The sequence below is a fragment of the Pelodiscus sinensis genome, chromosome 7 (genome assembly GCF_049634645.1).
Source record: "Pelodiscus sinensis isolate JC-2024 chromosome 7, ASM4963464v1, whole genome shotgun sequence".
Taxonomy (NCBI): Eukaryota; Metazoa; Chordata; order Testudines; family Trionychidae; genus Pelodiscus; species Pelodiscus sinensis.
In genome coordinates this window covers 3,201,199-3,217,337 of record NC_134717.1, presented here as the reverse complement: position 1 = coordinate 3,217,337, position 16,139 = coordinate 3,201,199, and the positions used below count along the sequence as shown (strand labels likewise).

Genomic DNA, 16,139 nt, shown 5'->3' with positions numbered 1-16,139 from the left:
TAAAAATGAAGACACGTTATATGATACAAATAAGAAATATGAGTTTTAGCTTGAGAACACTTAACTCCATTAAACATCAGACACATGATCTGACAAAATTCCTGTACTTATAAATTTCAGTGTGTTCAGAAACAGGAGAAGAACTATATTCTTAAACAATCATAGTATATTAATATTTTTAAAGAATCAAATTAGGACAAAAATTTGCAGAAAAATAACTTCTTATAATTCCCAGATAAGTAATACGAGAGAGTTACGATTGAGAGTATGTATCGGTATTTTATATTAAAACGGAGATGGTGTAATCATTTCAAAAGCTAAGCAACATAAGACCTAAAAATGCACATTAAATGTAACAAAAAAAATCCAAATGTTTTAAGGTTCAGAAATGCATAGTTTTCGCATCCAGTCTTAACTTCACATTGTAGTGAAAATAGCGAACAAATATGTTTATGATTAAAGCATTTGAGTGTCTGTCGTCCCAGATTAGATTTAAATGATTTTTAAAGAAAGATTCCCCTCCCCTTTGATTTCATTGCAGAGTGACTGCTATGTAATCTAACAGCACGTTTCCATATATTTAAATTTAAAGAAATTGAAACTTTTCTATATCCAAAAAGATAGGGGCTGTAATTTCTGGGGAAATTGAGATTTTTTTTCATATACAAACTGTTTGAATCCCTGCTTTAAGTGAAAACCTCAATTCAAGTTTAACTATCAAAACCATGACATGCACTTTCATAACAATACAGTTTAATTACAAAGGTGGCCTTATTCTTTTCACTCAGAATTAAGCCAAAGTAACAGTTTAATTGGATTCCAGTTATAGGTAACTTACCCATCATGGCAGCCAGCCTGAAAACCTGAACTTCAGGGAAATGGCATTCCCATTAGCATTCTTTTATTTTCTGAAGAGAAAAACAATTAACACACATAAGTAGTGAAAAGATTAAGAGTAAAGGTTTAAAAATATAAAGAAATCTATATGTGCAGTATAACTATTTTTACTGACGCCTAGATTTCTTGAGGGTTTTAAACCACGTCTGAAACTATGGAATTAAGTTTTAATCTAATGTAACCTCAACAACTACAATTTAAGGACCAAATTATTAATCTTCATTTCAGTTGCTACTAGCACATCAACATATGGATGTGAAAGCTGAAAATCTACTAGAGCAGTGATCCCCAAACTTTTCATGTTGTACCCCCATTACTCCTGTCTGCAATCCCAGCTGGGAGCAAGACCATGACTTGGAACGGTGTGGGAGCGACAAATAGTAAGGGGGCTGAGGCTAGGGCCACAGCTGGGTATGGGAGCAAGCCAAATGCTAGGAGACAAGTTGCACTCAGGGGTCAAGGCAGGAAGTTGAGACACAGCTGGGAGCTAAGCATGGAAGCAGAGCTGAGCTGGGTGGCACTCCCTCCCCCACCCCCGGAGGGGGGGGGGAACTGGCCCAGGCTCTGCTATACACCCATGAATGTTACTTCATGGCCCCAAAGGGGGGCATGCCCCGCATTTTGAGGACCACTGCATAAGAGGTATAGAAAGCTGTATAAATGTCAATGACAGCAAATGCCTTACGAAAATACTAGGCATTAAATGGAGTGAATTTATAACAAATGCCACGATTTGGCAGAAGGTTCAACAACTTATCTCCTCGAAGTTCCTCCAAAACAGAATTATTCTGCTGGAAGAATTTGAAAAATATTTTACACACAGAAGCTCAACTTTGATCTTCCTGGATCTCTTCCCACAAAAGGATTGTGCTCCTCCACACAGTATTATAATCGAGACTTGAGACAAAAAAAGTCAGAAAATTCATATTTATAGTTCACTTTAATTTGGACTCCAATTCACAAATACAATATTTTCAGAACAAATTTCTTAGCACATACAATATACTAATTTGCACACCTATCAGGTGACTATTCACACACATTTAAAGTCTCATTTATAATAAAATATATTTTATTTCTCCAGTTTCTTTTAAAGATTATAAAGACTCACAATTTATAAGGAAAAATGTAAATAATCACTTAATATAAACACGTCTAGTCCGAAGCACTCAGACAAATGAAGCATGATAGCACTAGAACTCAGAGCCAAACTGTAAGCCTTGTTATATGTGAAGAGGAAATCCTAAAAATATATAGGACTACCTTAACTTTCAAGAGTTGAAAAAGTTTCCTCCCCCCTTTACACACACACACACACACACACACACACACACACACACACACACACACACACACACACACACACACACACACACACACACACACACACACGTTACTTTTCAGTCCGAAAGACAAGTCAGAGTAAACCAAGATAGGATAAAAATAATGTAAACAATCCTTAAAAAGTTCAGGCAAAGTATGTAGCTTCAGTTTAAAGGTATAATTATGACTGTTTCTTAAACCACCCTAAGATCATGAGAAAAATCAGAACAGCACACCTTTCTCACTGCTTTGCAAATGTGAGTACCATTTCACGCAATATAGGCAAGGACTACCTTTTTTATCTCTGTTTGTATATCACAAGCACAACAGGATCCCATTCTTCGGTGCTACAGCAGGGGACAGCAAGTCCCAGCAGGAGTGCCACAAAGCAGCACCTAAACTGATTTTGAGTGGCACACGCAGCCTAACCTACTGCCAGCACCCTCCCCTTTCCCTGGTAGCAGGGTTAGGCTGTGAGCACAATGGCTGTGCGTTTGGAGGCGCCCCCAAACCAGCTGCGGTGCACACTGCTGCCAGTGAGTTCCTGCTACCTCCTGCTCCACCACCACACACTGCATGGCCCTTCTCTCCTCTGCAGGACTGCATCTGTTGCACAGGGCCCCCGGTCCGGCCATGCCACCGCTGTGAAGGGGGACCGCCGCATCTTGGAGCTGCCAGCGAGCAGAGTGGGTGGCAAAGCCGAATGGCTCACAGCTGGCTGAGCTGCCACAGCCCAAGCAGGGCCTCTGTCTGCACTGGGGGGGCACACTGGCCCGTGCTGTCCACGTGGCTGAGGCCCACAGCACCATCGCCTGGCAGGCCCGCCTGAAGCCAGAGGAGCTGTGGGAGCTGGCCAAGAGCCTGGCACTCAGCCTGCATGAGAAGGCACTGTGCCTGCCTCCATGGCTAGCAGCCCTGGGGGACCGGGAGAGGCGCTTGGTGGCCCCTACTCAGCTGCCCCTGTGCTAGTGGCTGCTGTGGGAACCGGGTGACCCTGCACTGTGGCCATACTTGCTGCCACTGCAGCACCAAGCGTAAAACGCAGCACAAAAGCAAGTGCCTTCCCACCCCTCATGTCCAAATGCACCTCCCAACCCCATCCAGGCCAGACAGAGTGGCCGCCACTGTCCCCTGGCCAGACAGCCTACTCCCAGCCTACTCTTGCATACTACCTCCCAACCAGACTTTGCACCCTCACCCCCTCGTATATCCCATCTCCTATCCAGACCCTGCACACCCATCCCTGTCCCACACACTGAACCCCTCATTTTTGTCCCCACCCCAGAGCTTAAGGTGTTCTACAAAACCCACTAACCCTTGAACCCCAGAAAAGTAAATCTAGCCTATGGGAAGCCCTGAACCTAAGTCCTCCCTGTCCCTTTCCCATGTCCTGTGGGGCTGGAGCATCAGAAGAGTGAGGTGTCCCATTTGGGGGCCACATCAGTGAGCATGGGAGTGGGGAGCGGGGAGAGAAGGGAGGTTTGAGGTTTTTTTGCTTCTCACTTGTGTAGTCCCCAACTGATTTTTCTGTGTATCAGTGGCCCCCAAACAAAAGTGGTTCCTTACTCCTGCCATAAATGAAGACTATTCTGAAATCTTTTGTGTTGGATATAAACTAATATTTTACTTTATTTAAAATGAAGTTTGATAAAGTAACATAAGAAAGTTAAAAAGCTTAGTCTGTTTAATATTTTAAATTAAACCATTCTCCCTAGCTGCAGCACTAGCAAAATGGCTCCGGGGTAATTATGTAATTAATGGTGAGTTTCCATGAGCAACTGGTGGTCCACTGAAAAGTTTGCACTGGGCCAGGTGGTCTATGGGGTGCATGTTGGAGAGAGCCCATTCCCCCCTCCCAGGAGAGCAGCACGGCCTAGGGCAGGATGCTTAAATCTTGGCATGCCACTTTGGAAAGGTTGCTGACCCCTGCGCTACAGTAATACAACTAAAGTAACAACAGACTTCAATAATGCAATACAACTGGCAAGCATATACACTCTTCAACAAATAAAAACAGCCATACTAGGTCATACCAAAGATCCACCTCGCCCAGTAGCCTGTCTTCAGACAGTGGCTAATGTCAGGTGCCCCAGACGGAATGATCAGAACAGATCAAGTGATCCCTATCATCAATTCCCAACTTCTGACAGAGACTAGGTCAGGAATGAGCAATAACATGGCAGCAGTTCACCAGACCGCAACCATGCAGGGTAATATTGCAGATCACTGTTTCTGGACAATGGGAGCAGCAGGAAGTGGTGTGGACCAGGACACCACTTCCTGCAGCTCCCATTGGACAGGAACAGCGACCTATGGTAGGGATGTTAATGGTTAAGTGGTTAACACCACCCTTACTGGTTACAGTTAACTCGTGGGGGCTATAGCAGTCACCTGCCAGATGCAGGCAGGGGGCATTCTAGCCCAGACAAAGCAGCTCCCACCCAGGGCAGGCCTGGCCACTTCAGCTCGCCTGCCCCTATTATAATTATAATAATTAAAAATAACACTTAATTGCTTAATTGATTAACGGGATTTTACATCCCTAATCTGTGGCCAACAAGAACTGTGATTGCCTATAACTGCAGCTGTGCAGGAAAATACAACAGTAGGGGCCCGCCAGGAGCTAACACTGGCGAACTGGATCTGGTCCATGGGCCAGTATTTGCCCACACCTGGACTAGGTACATAATGTTGCCTCTCCCACTGACTTCAATGCTATGCCATGCACATGTGCATAAAGCGAATAGAGGAGGGAACCAACTCCACAGTTTCTTCACCAATACAGAATCCAGATGATGTAAGACTGTGGAAGTGGGCATAGAGGATACATTGTAATATATATGGAAAACATCTTAAAGAACCAGAGTTACTGTAAAGTAACTTTTCTTCTTTGAATGTTCCTCCATGCCTATATCACTCTTTATGACATGCAAGCAGTAAGCCTGTAAAACAGCTTTGCCAAAGGAGACATTTAGTCTAGATACCCCAACCTAGATCTTAACCAATGGTGTTTTGAGAAAACACAGATTGATCCTCAAGTAGTTTCTATATATATTTCTGAGATAGGCAGGGGCAGATGACCGTTTTGCGGGGCCCTGGGCAGCATAATTCCGCGGGGTCCCCCCTTTGCCACGGCGCATGCGCGGGGCTTTCTGAAGCGCGGGGCCTGGGGCGGCCGCCCCTGGAGATAGGAACAATTTTGAAAAAACTGTCTGAGCTCAAGTGAAATAAGCCCTTATTTGACCTGGCCAAATTAGATAATATAACCTGAGACCCACATACACAGAGTATATAGCTTGGCATTTGTTGCCCTTATGGAGAGAACAAACAATATAGATCAAACACTGAATGACTTAATTCTACCAAGGTAAAGAGAGAGGCCCTTGTGTATATCTTAATAGTGGTGTCTAGACTGCCGTTGGTTGGCATGGGGAATAACACAGGGAAATGAATTGATTGAAGTGGGAGTCAAAAACTGCCTTGGGTAGAAATTTTGAATACAGCCTAAGTATAACCTTGTTTTTGTACGAAGAGGGAGGCTGCCACGAGTGCCCCAATCCTAGTGGCTGGTGACTGCAACTAAGAAGTCCGAAAGATAATGCAAGGAACAGTTCGCCAACATGAGTGGCCATGCCTTCAGATGCTTAGGTAAACAAATAGTCTGGCAGCCCACCAGCGATTAACCCTGACAAGCAATGTTCCCTCTATTTTTTTCTGTCCATATACAGAATACATTTTGTTGTGCACCGAAGCATCTACAAAAGTGCACCACCAATAGAAACACATACTGCCAACTGTGGGAGGCTGGGGGTGCTCTGCTGATCAGCTGGGCACCACTGGAATCTCTCCTGGGCCGCCACCCAAGTGCTCAGCAGGGAACACTGCTGCGGAGCCACATCAAGCCTATGGGCTGAAGGTTCCCCGCCCCTGCACCACAGGATGGGATACTGAACAGGAGGATGGTGTGCTGACAGAGCTGCCAGGTGCACCTTATAGAACTGATAAAAAGCTCTGATCTTTGTAACAACTTTAAGTAGCCCAGATACATGAACTTTGTAACATCATTTCTAATTTGTGTGAAAATGTTTTGGATACTTCTAGCACAAGCTCTTTCTATGATTGACAACATCCAGAGTGTGAGAAGTAGAGAGGCCAAGTTTGGGTGCTAGATGTTCCCACTGTTCAAGACAACAACATCTGGATTCACTGGCAATGCTATTGGAGGCTAAACGGAATGTCTCATGAAGGCAGGGTACCAGAATTTCCTGGGCCAACTTCATGTAATCAACATCATTACAACAGAGTCTTGTTTGAATTTCCAGGAATAGAAAATATTTATATGAACAAATTACTGTATGGCAAATAAATTGTACATATAACAACTGCACTCAAAATTGATCAGTTTGTTTGTATTAAGATCCTCAGCAATTACAGCAGATAGTGTTAAACTGTCTCTGAATGCAAGTGTAGTAGCATTTGTGGATGCTTCAACAGCAGAGCATGCTCACAGTCATTTTAAAAAGTTATGCTAAAGAAAGGGGAAATATATTCAAAGTTTAATCTGAACTACTGAACTACAGACTCAGATGAGTCTTTGAACACACTTTTGTATTTTATCACACTCCAACCCATTATGAAGGTACAAGAAATTAAATCAAAGAGGGGACTTAAATATACATTTGTGTCTGGACAGTTACCGTTCTCCCATCCTCCCAAGGAGGCCTATGATTACTGTAGCAAAGATTAGTGAAAACACCTTTACTTTCAGTTTAATTGTGCATTTGTTGGTTCTTTGTTTCACTATTTCCCCTGTGGAATTAGTTTCCCTTGTTAATTTGGCTAGATTTTTCTATACCAAAATTGGAAAAATACATTTTTATAAAGAAAGAAGTTGTTAGAGTAAAACTACAGAAGTTGGCATGTTAAAATATTCCATGCACTCCCAAGTTAACAAAAATTTAAAGTGGTTTTTAATTGCCAGTGAGCTTTTAACAAGAGTGTATCAAATTGAAACAATGAATAGTTCTGTTCAGGTTTAGACAGCAGGCCCAATACCAGGACAAAATTAAGACATGATCATCGTAAGGCCACACCTAGAACTAGCGTTATCAAAACCTCAGGTTTTTTTTTTAAGTTTATAGTTTTTAAAGTTTTTTAAAGTTTTATGGGGGTGATAAAAAGCTTGAACACACAATGATGTCCTACATCTACTAACAGCCTAGAACCATGTTAACTTTCCCTCAACAAATTACGTTCATTTATCTCTGACAATTTTATTCTTTACTATAGTTTCAACTAATTCGCCCAGTACTGACCTTAGACTTATCGGTCTGTAATTGCCAGGATCACCTCTAGAGCCCTTTTTAAATATTGGCGTCACGTTAGCCATCTTCCAGTCATTAGGTACAGAAGCCGATTTAAAGGAGAGGTTACAAACCACAGTTAATCGTTCAGCAATTTCACATTTGAGTTTTCAGAACTCTTGGGTGAATGCCATCTGGTCCTGGTTATTTGTTACTGTTAAGTTTATCAATTTGTTTCAAAACCTCCTCTAATGACACCTCAATCTGGGACAATTCCTCAGATTTGTCACCTAAAAAGAATGGCTCAGGTTTAGGAATCTCCCCAATATCCTCAGCCACGAGGACTAAAGCAAAGAATTCATTTAGGTTGTCTGCAATGACTTTATCATCTTTGAGTGCTCCTTTAGCAAGGAGTAACGGAAGCCAATGGGAGCATTTGTTCCCATCAGACTTCCGCAGTGTGGATGCCACCAAGACTCGACTTAAGCTAAGTCAACTCTAGCAACAGTGGAGAAGCTAAAGGTGGATAACTAAGATTTGGAGAAAGACTGAGGCCAGAGTGGCGTAAAAGAAATTTAACTGTTTTCTTTTCCTGCGCCTGACTGAAGTCAAAGGCCTTACTAAGCACAGTGCTGATATAATGCTAAAATACTCCAGATTGTGTTATATGAAAAGCCTTCTACTTAAACAGAACTCCTTCCTCTGTAGAACCACCATTAGGCTATGCCTTCACTGCAGCATTAACTAGTTATATACTGTCAAGATAGTTTTGCTCAAGTGAAAACAGCCACACTACAAAATAACACTTGAACTATGTCCACACTTGCTTGTGAGTTTCTTTGAACTGAACCCCACTGTATGAATTCTTTTCCAATGAACTGTGGGAAAATCTTTCCTTTCTGGGCACTCTGGGAAGATGGTGGGAGGGCAGTTGAACACAAGAGCTACTAAAGCAGAGTAAGGTTGTGTCCACACTGTAAAATGCTTGTTGTAGCTGCTGGTGAACTGTACTAACTCAAGCTTTAGCCTATACCATCCAACAAGCCTGTGCCAGCCAAGTCAAATTAAATGTACTACCACACAGAAATGTAAAAAGTGTGAGAGTTGAAAGGCCTTACGTTAGGGACAACACTGAAGTTAATCTTGTAGTGAAAATACATTCTCACAAATGAGACTATCTATACATAATTTCCTTGAGTTTCTTTTTTTCCCCACTCTCTCCTTTTAAGAGTGCTAGAGTGCCTGTATAGTTTATAATACCATCCTTGCCACCATGGATGTAGAAGCTCTATATACCAACATCCCACATGAAGACGGATTACAAGCAATTAGAAACACTATCCCAGAGGACACTACTGCCAACCTGATAGCAGACCTATGGTAACTTTGTTCTCACCCACAATTATTTCCAGTTTGAGAACAACTTATACCTCCAGATCAGCGGCACAGCCATGGGTACACGCATGGCCCCACAGTATGCTAACATCTTTATGGCTGACCTAGAACAACGTTTCCTCAACTCCCGTCCCCTTTCACCCCTCCTCTACCTACGGTACATCGATGACATCTTTATGATCTGGACACATGGCCAAGAAACACTGGAGATATTCCACAGAGATTTCAACAACCTACACCCCACCATCAACCTCAGCCTGGACCATTCTACACGAGAGATCCACTTCCTGGACACCACCGTACAAATCAACAATGGAAAATTAGACACCACTCTCTACAGAAAACCCACCGACTCATACAGTTACCTACATGCATCCAGCTCCCATCCAGAACACACCACACGATCCATCGTCTATAGCCAAGCCCTTCGTTACAACCGCATCTGCTCTAACCCCACTGACAGAGACCAGAAGCTTCAGGATCTCTACCAAGCATTTATAAATCTCAACTACCCACCCAGAGAAATAAAAAAGCAAATTGAAAGAGCCAGACGAATACCTAGAAACCATCTACTTCAAGACAGACCCAAGAAAACCAACAATAGAACACCACTTGTCATCACCTACAACCCCCAACTTAAACCTGTCCAACACATTATCAATAAACTACAGCCTATATTGGAACAGGATACCATACTCAAAGAGGCTCTGGGAGACAGACCCATAGTCTCCTATAGACAACCACCTAACCTCAAGATGATTCTTACCAACCACCACAGGACATACCACACTAATACCAACCCTGGTACCTTCCCTTGCAACAAACCCCGTTGCCAGCTTTGTCCACATATTCATTCTGCTGATACCATTATTGGACCTAACCAAGTGAGTTATAAGATCAAGAACACATATTCCTGCGCATCCAGAAATATAATCTATGCTATCATGTGCCGAAAGTGTCCGTCTGCTATGTACATTGGACAAACATCTCAGACACTTCGCCAAAGGATTAATGCCCACAAAACAGATATCAGACAAGATCACAAAGAGAAAACAGTTTCTTGCCACTTTAACCAGAAAGGACACTCTCTAAATGACTTAGCCACCTGCATTCTGCTACAAAGACCTTTTACATCTGCACTTGAAAGGGAATCCTCTGAACTGTCATTCATGTTAAAATTCGACACTTGCCAACACGGACTTAACAAGACTTTGAACTTTCTCACCCATTACCAAGACAGTTTCCCCAATTATCACCTGTAATACCATTAACTCACAAACATCCCACTCTCCCTACCTTTAATATCAGCAATTCACAGACACTTACCTTCCTTCCTCCCCCTTCCCACCCCCCCGCATTCCCCTTCTGTTCTACAATGTGATTTGTCCTTTTCATATTTGTTCATTTTTTTAATTGTATCCTTTGGTATATATGGTTGTGACTACTTTCTTCCACTATTTGATCTGAGGAAGTGGGTCTGGCCCACGAAAGCTCATCATCTAATAAACCATCTTGTTAGTCTTTAAAGTGCTACATTGTCCTGCATTTTGCTTCAACTACCCCAGACTAACACGGCTACATTTCTATCACTATTCTGTATAGTTTATATAAGAACTTCCTCAATTTCAGTTGCTGGAGGTACTCAATTGTGTGTTCATTTTCTTCATTCATCACTGATAAACTGAATGACACTAACACACACTAGGCCAGCTTCTTTTCCTAGAATATAAAGTAGCCACCAAAACAGTAGTTGGATAGACTGACACATTCCAAGATCACAAGGGGCCATTGCGATCAGCTAGGATGACTGGTATAACAGGTCATAGAACATCCCTGAAATAATTCCTAGAGTATTTCTACTAATATTCAACCTTAATTTAAAAATCGTCAATCATAGAGAATCCATCATAATACTTTGTAAGCTGTTCTAATGGTTAATTACGCTCACTGTTAAAAATGTAGGCTTTATTTCCAGTCTGAATTTGTCTGGTTTCAACTTCCAGCCATTGGATCATGTTATACTTCTCTGCCAAATATTAAATAGGATTTTAAATTTGTTGCTAATTATCAAAGGGACTGGATCTGACAACCTCTCAAGGTTCCTCCCAGTTCAATGATTCTAGGAAGTGATCCCTTAACCTCCTCTTTGTTAAGAAAATAGAGCTCCTTGAGTCTATCATTCTAGGGCATATTTTCTAATTCTTTAATCATTGTCATGGCTCTTCTGAGCCGTCTCCAGTTTATCCACATCCCTCTTGAATTAACAACAACAGAGCAGGACACAGTATTCCAGCAGCAGTCAAAGCAGCGACACATCTAGAGGTAAAATAACCTCTCTACTCCTACAGAAGACTCCCCTGTGTATGCATCCAAAGATCACATTAACTCTTTTGCTATCACCAGCTCCAAACTGGGAACTCATGTTCAGTTGCTCACTCCTTATGATGCCCAACTTTGTTTTTTTTTCCAGGATGACTCATGCCCAGAATAGTCACTTATTAAGTTTGGCCTACATTTATTGCTTCTACATCTATACAGAGTTGCATTTGACAATATTAAAATGCACAGGGCTCGACAAATAATACAATCTACTCACCCGTGGCATGCGCAGATCGCCAGACAGTGCGGCTGGCAAGCAGAGCTCACCGCGGTTCGGCGAGCCCTAAAAATGCATATTCCTTGCCTGCAACCAGCCTACCAGATCACACTGCATCTATAACTCTTAGTTATTTACCACTTCCCTAATTTGTGTGCTCTATAAACTTTATCAATTATTATTTTATGTTTTCTTCTAGGTCAGTAATACAAATATTAAACAACATAAGGCCAAAACTGATCCAGGTGGGATGCCACTGGAAATACCCATTTGATGATTTTCCCATTTACAGTTTGGTTTTTAGGACCATCTATAAACCAGCGTTTAATCCATTTAATGTGTGTCATGTCATGTTAATTGTATATCATACCAGGTTGTTGTTTTTTTAAATCAAAGTTATTCAATACTAACTCAAATGTCTTCTAGTACACTAACACTATTACCTTTATCAATCACACCAGAGTGGAAATTCTCTAGGCCGGCACACTCCAACCTGGCAAGATCCATGGTCCAGCATGATTTCAGTTAGCAGGAAGTCTACTTATCATGGGTGTGGCCAAGTTTCCTACAGTCCCATAAACTGTGTTTACAGCCACCAATCCTGGGTCTCAATGTTCTGTGCCTTATTTAGCTTTATTTTATTCCTAAATGTTTTCTAACAGCCCTGTAAGCAGTGGAAGTGTTGGTAATAATGCTGGACAATACTGACCTCCTGTGGTTTGGTAAATTCTCTCATTTGGCACTAGTCAGATCCTCAGCATGCTGGACTAGAGAAGTTCAACCTGTGTCTTATTTCTGGTGACATTACAAGTTAGACAGGATCTATTTTCCAAAAGTCTACATTGATATGCATAAACTGTATTACTTTCCCTTAATTCTTTATTAAGTCCCATACCCTGCCCATTCTCTTGACTGGGATTGGTCAAACAACATTAGCCTTCTGACAGTCTACTGAAGCTTTGCTTAACAGTGGTCTGATTCCTAGCTTCTTAATTATATTCATTACTATCTACTTCCTCTTCTCTTATACTCAGATATATCTATATCTGCCTTCATTTCCCCATAACTATTTTTTTTTAAACAAACAGTTTTCTCTTGACTGGCTTTTTTGAGTTTCTAGTAATGTATTCTTAAACAGTCACAGCTTTCTGATTAAGCACTCTCTCAGCTGATCTGGCTAATGACGGCAGTTCTCAGCTTTGTAAAACTGGCCTTTTTAACACACCAAATTCATATATCACTGGTTTGGAGTTATTTTGTTTTCACATTATATACGTGTTCGAGATTTACAACATTTGAACTCAAACATTTGGAGCAGAGGTGAAAATGTTTTCATATACTCTTCACATTATTTGTACTTGATAAAATTACAAATTCAGTCTAGCTCCAACATTGCTCTTGGCCAGGTTTACAGGCAACGTCACTATATTTCTTATTAAATACCATCAGATTTCAGAACACTCTACAGAAAAGAATTCTTATTGCATATCTAAGTATGGGATGATCTATCTGTCTGTGTCCACCACTGTCTACAAAACAGACATGCTTCCTATTTTCTGAAGATGTGAAACATACTTGATTTTCTTAGTTTGGATTACTGCTTTCTTAATCTCTGCTGCATTTGAACGACAGTCAGCAACATGCTGATCTCATATTATAGGGCCTTCAAAAAAACAGGCAGCAGATTTAAAACCAAGGAAGTATTTTTTCACACAACGCAGTCATCCTGTGGAACTCCTTGCCAGAGGATGTTGTGAAAGCCAAGACTGTCACAAGGTTCAAAAAAGAACTAGGTAAGTTCATGGAGGATAGGTCCATCAATGGCCAACAGCCAGGATGGTGTCTCTAGCCTTTCTTTGCCAGAGGCTGGCAACAGGAAATCGATCACTTGATGATGACCTGTTCTGTTAATTCTTTCTGGAACACCTGGAATTGGCCACTGACGGAAGACAAGATACTGGGCTAGATGGACCTATGGTCTGCCCCTATATGGCCGTTCTTATAAATATTTAATGTATTTATCTATTTTCACTAAAATCTTGCTTGATTACTATGCTAAGATTCATGCTCCTCTATTAAAAGGATGTTTTGGTTTTTTTGCCCTTTATTGTTATTCTGCTGTGTTTGTTTTCTGGCATTGCTACTCTGTTTTTGTTGTTAAAAGACAATCTAAATTTAGCTACCATTAACTTCTCATGATTTTGGGAGATCTGCTGCTGAAACTTTCACTGGGTGGCATTATTGCTAATTCCAATTCAAACTCACAGCTGAAAAGTCAACCTTTTTCTGTGGCTTGATAAACATAATACAATGAAAACTCCGTATTTGTATTACGGAAGTTTCAATGTATTAATTTTATTTCTTCAAGAAGCCATAGCTAATGCCTTCTTAAAAACAAACATCCTAACAGTTTATAATAAGCCATACTCCTTGAAGTAAGTGCATGTAAAAGGGAGTTACTCATGTTATGCAGGAACGACTGTTCTTCGTGTGTCCCCATGGGTGCTCCACTGTTGGTGACGGGACGCCCAGAACCTCAGATTGGAGCCTTGCAATGCTGTCTCCCCTGTTGGGCTATGCATATGCAGGAGACATCTTGCAACACTCCCACCCGAGTGTGCTACTTGCACGCCCTGACCCCTCCCTTTCAGTTCGTCTATACCCAAATAAGACTCCGAGCAGAGGGAAGGAAGGGAGGGTGGTGGAGCATCCACGGAGACATACTTCTCAAAGAACAGTCATTACTGCATGAAGTGAGTAACTCCCTTTTCTTCAAGTGATTTCCCCGTGCGTGCTCCACTGTTGAAAGTACAGAGCAGTATTCGACCTGGATGAAGGGAGTCAGAGTCATTGTTTGGCAGTGGTAGAAAAAACTGCAGTAGCCACCACTGAATCAGATGCATGTTGTGGAAATATGGCATAATGTTTAACGAAAGTGTGGTCTGATAATCATGTGGCAGCTCTATAAATGTCTCGTTCAAGAAGGACGTGGAGGCCACTGTAACCCAAGTAGAATGTGCTCGTGGTGGATGTTGAAAGGGCCTGTTGGCCAGAATATGACACTTAACTATGCATGTCAATATTCACTTTGAGATCCGTTGGGAAGAAATAAGTGTACTTCTTGAGTGCTCAGTAATGGAAATAAAAAGTCACTGAGATTACCGAAAGTCTCATGTTCTATCCAAGAAGGCCAATGCTCATCAGATATCAAGAGTGTAGACTCATGTCCCATGGTGAGGCGTGGGGCTTTAGAAAAAGGTAGGTAACACAATAGGCTCATTCACATGGAATGCTTTACAGACTTACAGTAGGAATGCCAGATGAGGTCTCAGTGTGACTCTGTCCTTCGTAAAAGCAGCGTAGGGGGGCTCCGCCATAAAGGCCCCAAGTTCACCAACTCTCCTCACTGAGGTAACGGCTAGTAGAAAACAGATCCTCATAAAGAGGAAAGGAAGTGCAATAGTGGCCAAAGGTTTGAAGAGGGGGCCTGGTCAAACAATCCAAAACAAGGTTCAAGTCCCATAAGGGGGGGTGGGAGTCCTATGAGGCAGGTATATGTTGTGAAGGCACTTAAGGAATGTTTTTGTGACGGGATGAGCAAATATGGAGACTTCACAGGGGTGTGGAAAGCTGTTATTGCGGAAAGGTGAACTCTTGAAGAGAGTGAAAGTCCTGATGTTTTAAGTTCTAGTATGTAGTGCAGGGTGACATTTAGTGGGGACGTCCAACGATCTCTCTCAGACCTCTGACACCACTAAGAGAAACGTGTCCATTTTTGCAGGTAAGTCTTTCGTGTGGAAGGTCTCCTGCTGTGAAGAAGAATGTCCTTCACTTGTTGAGAACACTGGGCCTCTAGTTCCATGAACCAGAGAGAAATCACGCTTGGAGATGAAGAGTATGTGGCTGGGTATGCAGCATTATCCTGCGGTTCTGGAAGAAAAGGTTGTGTCAGCGTGGCAATGGGTAGGGAGGCTGAACCAATAGTTTGTGCAGGTATGAGTGCCAGATCTGGCACAACCACGACGAAGCTATCAGGATGATGCAAGCCCCATCTGTGCAGATCTTGTGTAGAACTCTGGGAATAAGAAATATAGAGAGAAAGGCATAGTGCAGAAGAGCCATCCATTGGATCAGAAATGCATCCCACAAGGAGTGGATCCCAAGTCCCGCTCAGGAGCAAAATTGGGGGGGATTTGGTATTCTGGGGAGAAGCGAAGAAGTCTACAGATGGCCACTCCCACTGGTAGAATACTGAGTTTGTGACTTCCCAATGTAGCTCCCATTCGTGGTCTGCGGAAAAGTTGCGGCTCAAGTAGTCCACAGTGGTGTTGCTGGCCCCAGGTAGGTATGATGCTATGAGTAACCTGCTATGAATAACCTGGTTGCGGATGCACCAATTCCATAAGTGGATGGCCTCTGCACATAGGGAGCGGGAGCAAGCGCCGCCTTGTCGGTTTATGTAAAACACTACGGAGATGTTGTCCATGAGGAGCCGAACTGTGCAACTGGCAATTCTGGGCGCAAAATGTGCGCATGCTTTTCTTACTACCTTCAGCTCCAGCAGACTGATGTGCAATGATGTCTTGCGTGGGGACCATTTGCCTTGGATCACTTGGTCGTGCACA

The 16,139-nt window shown here is 42.3% G+C and overlaps 1 protein-coding gene across 1 annotated transcript in view; it reads right to left on the bottom strand.

Moving 5' to 3' along the window:
• MAP3K2 (mitogen-activated protein kinase kinase kinase 2) overlaps positions 1–16,139 on the bottom strand; it is a 101,797-nt gene that overhangs the window by 62,963 nt on the left and 22,695 nt on the right. The window contains exon 2 of the mRNA XM_075933035.1: positions 839–908. Within this exon, the coding sequence (XP_075789150.1) occupies positions 839–845 (7 nt within the window). The 5' untranslated portion in view covers positions 846–908. The remainder of the gene's footprint in view (positions 1–838; positions 909–16,139) is intronic.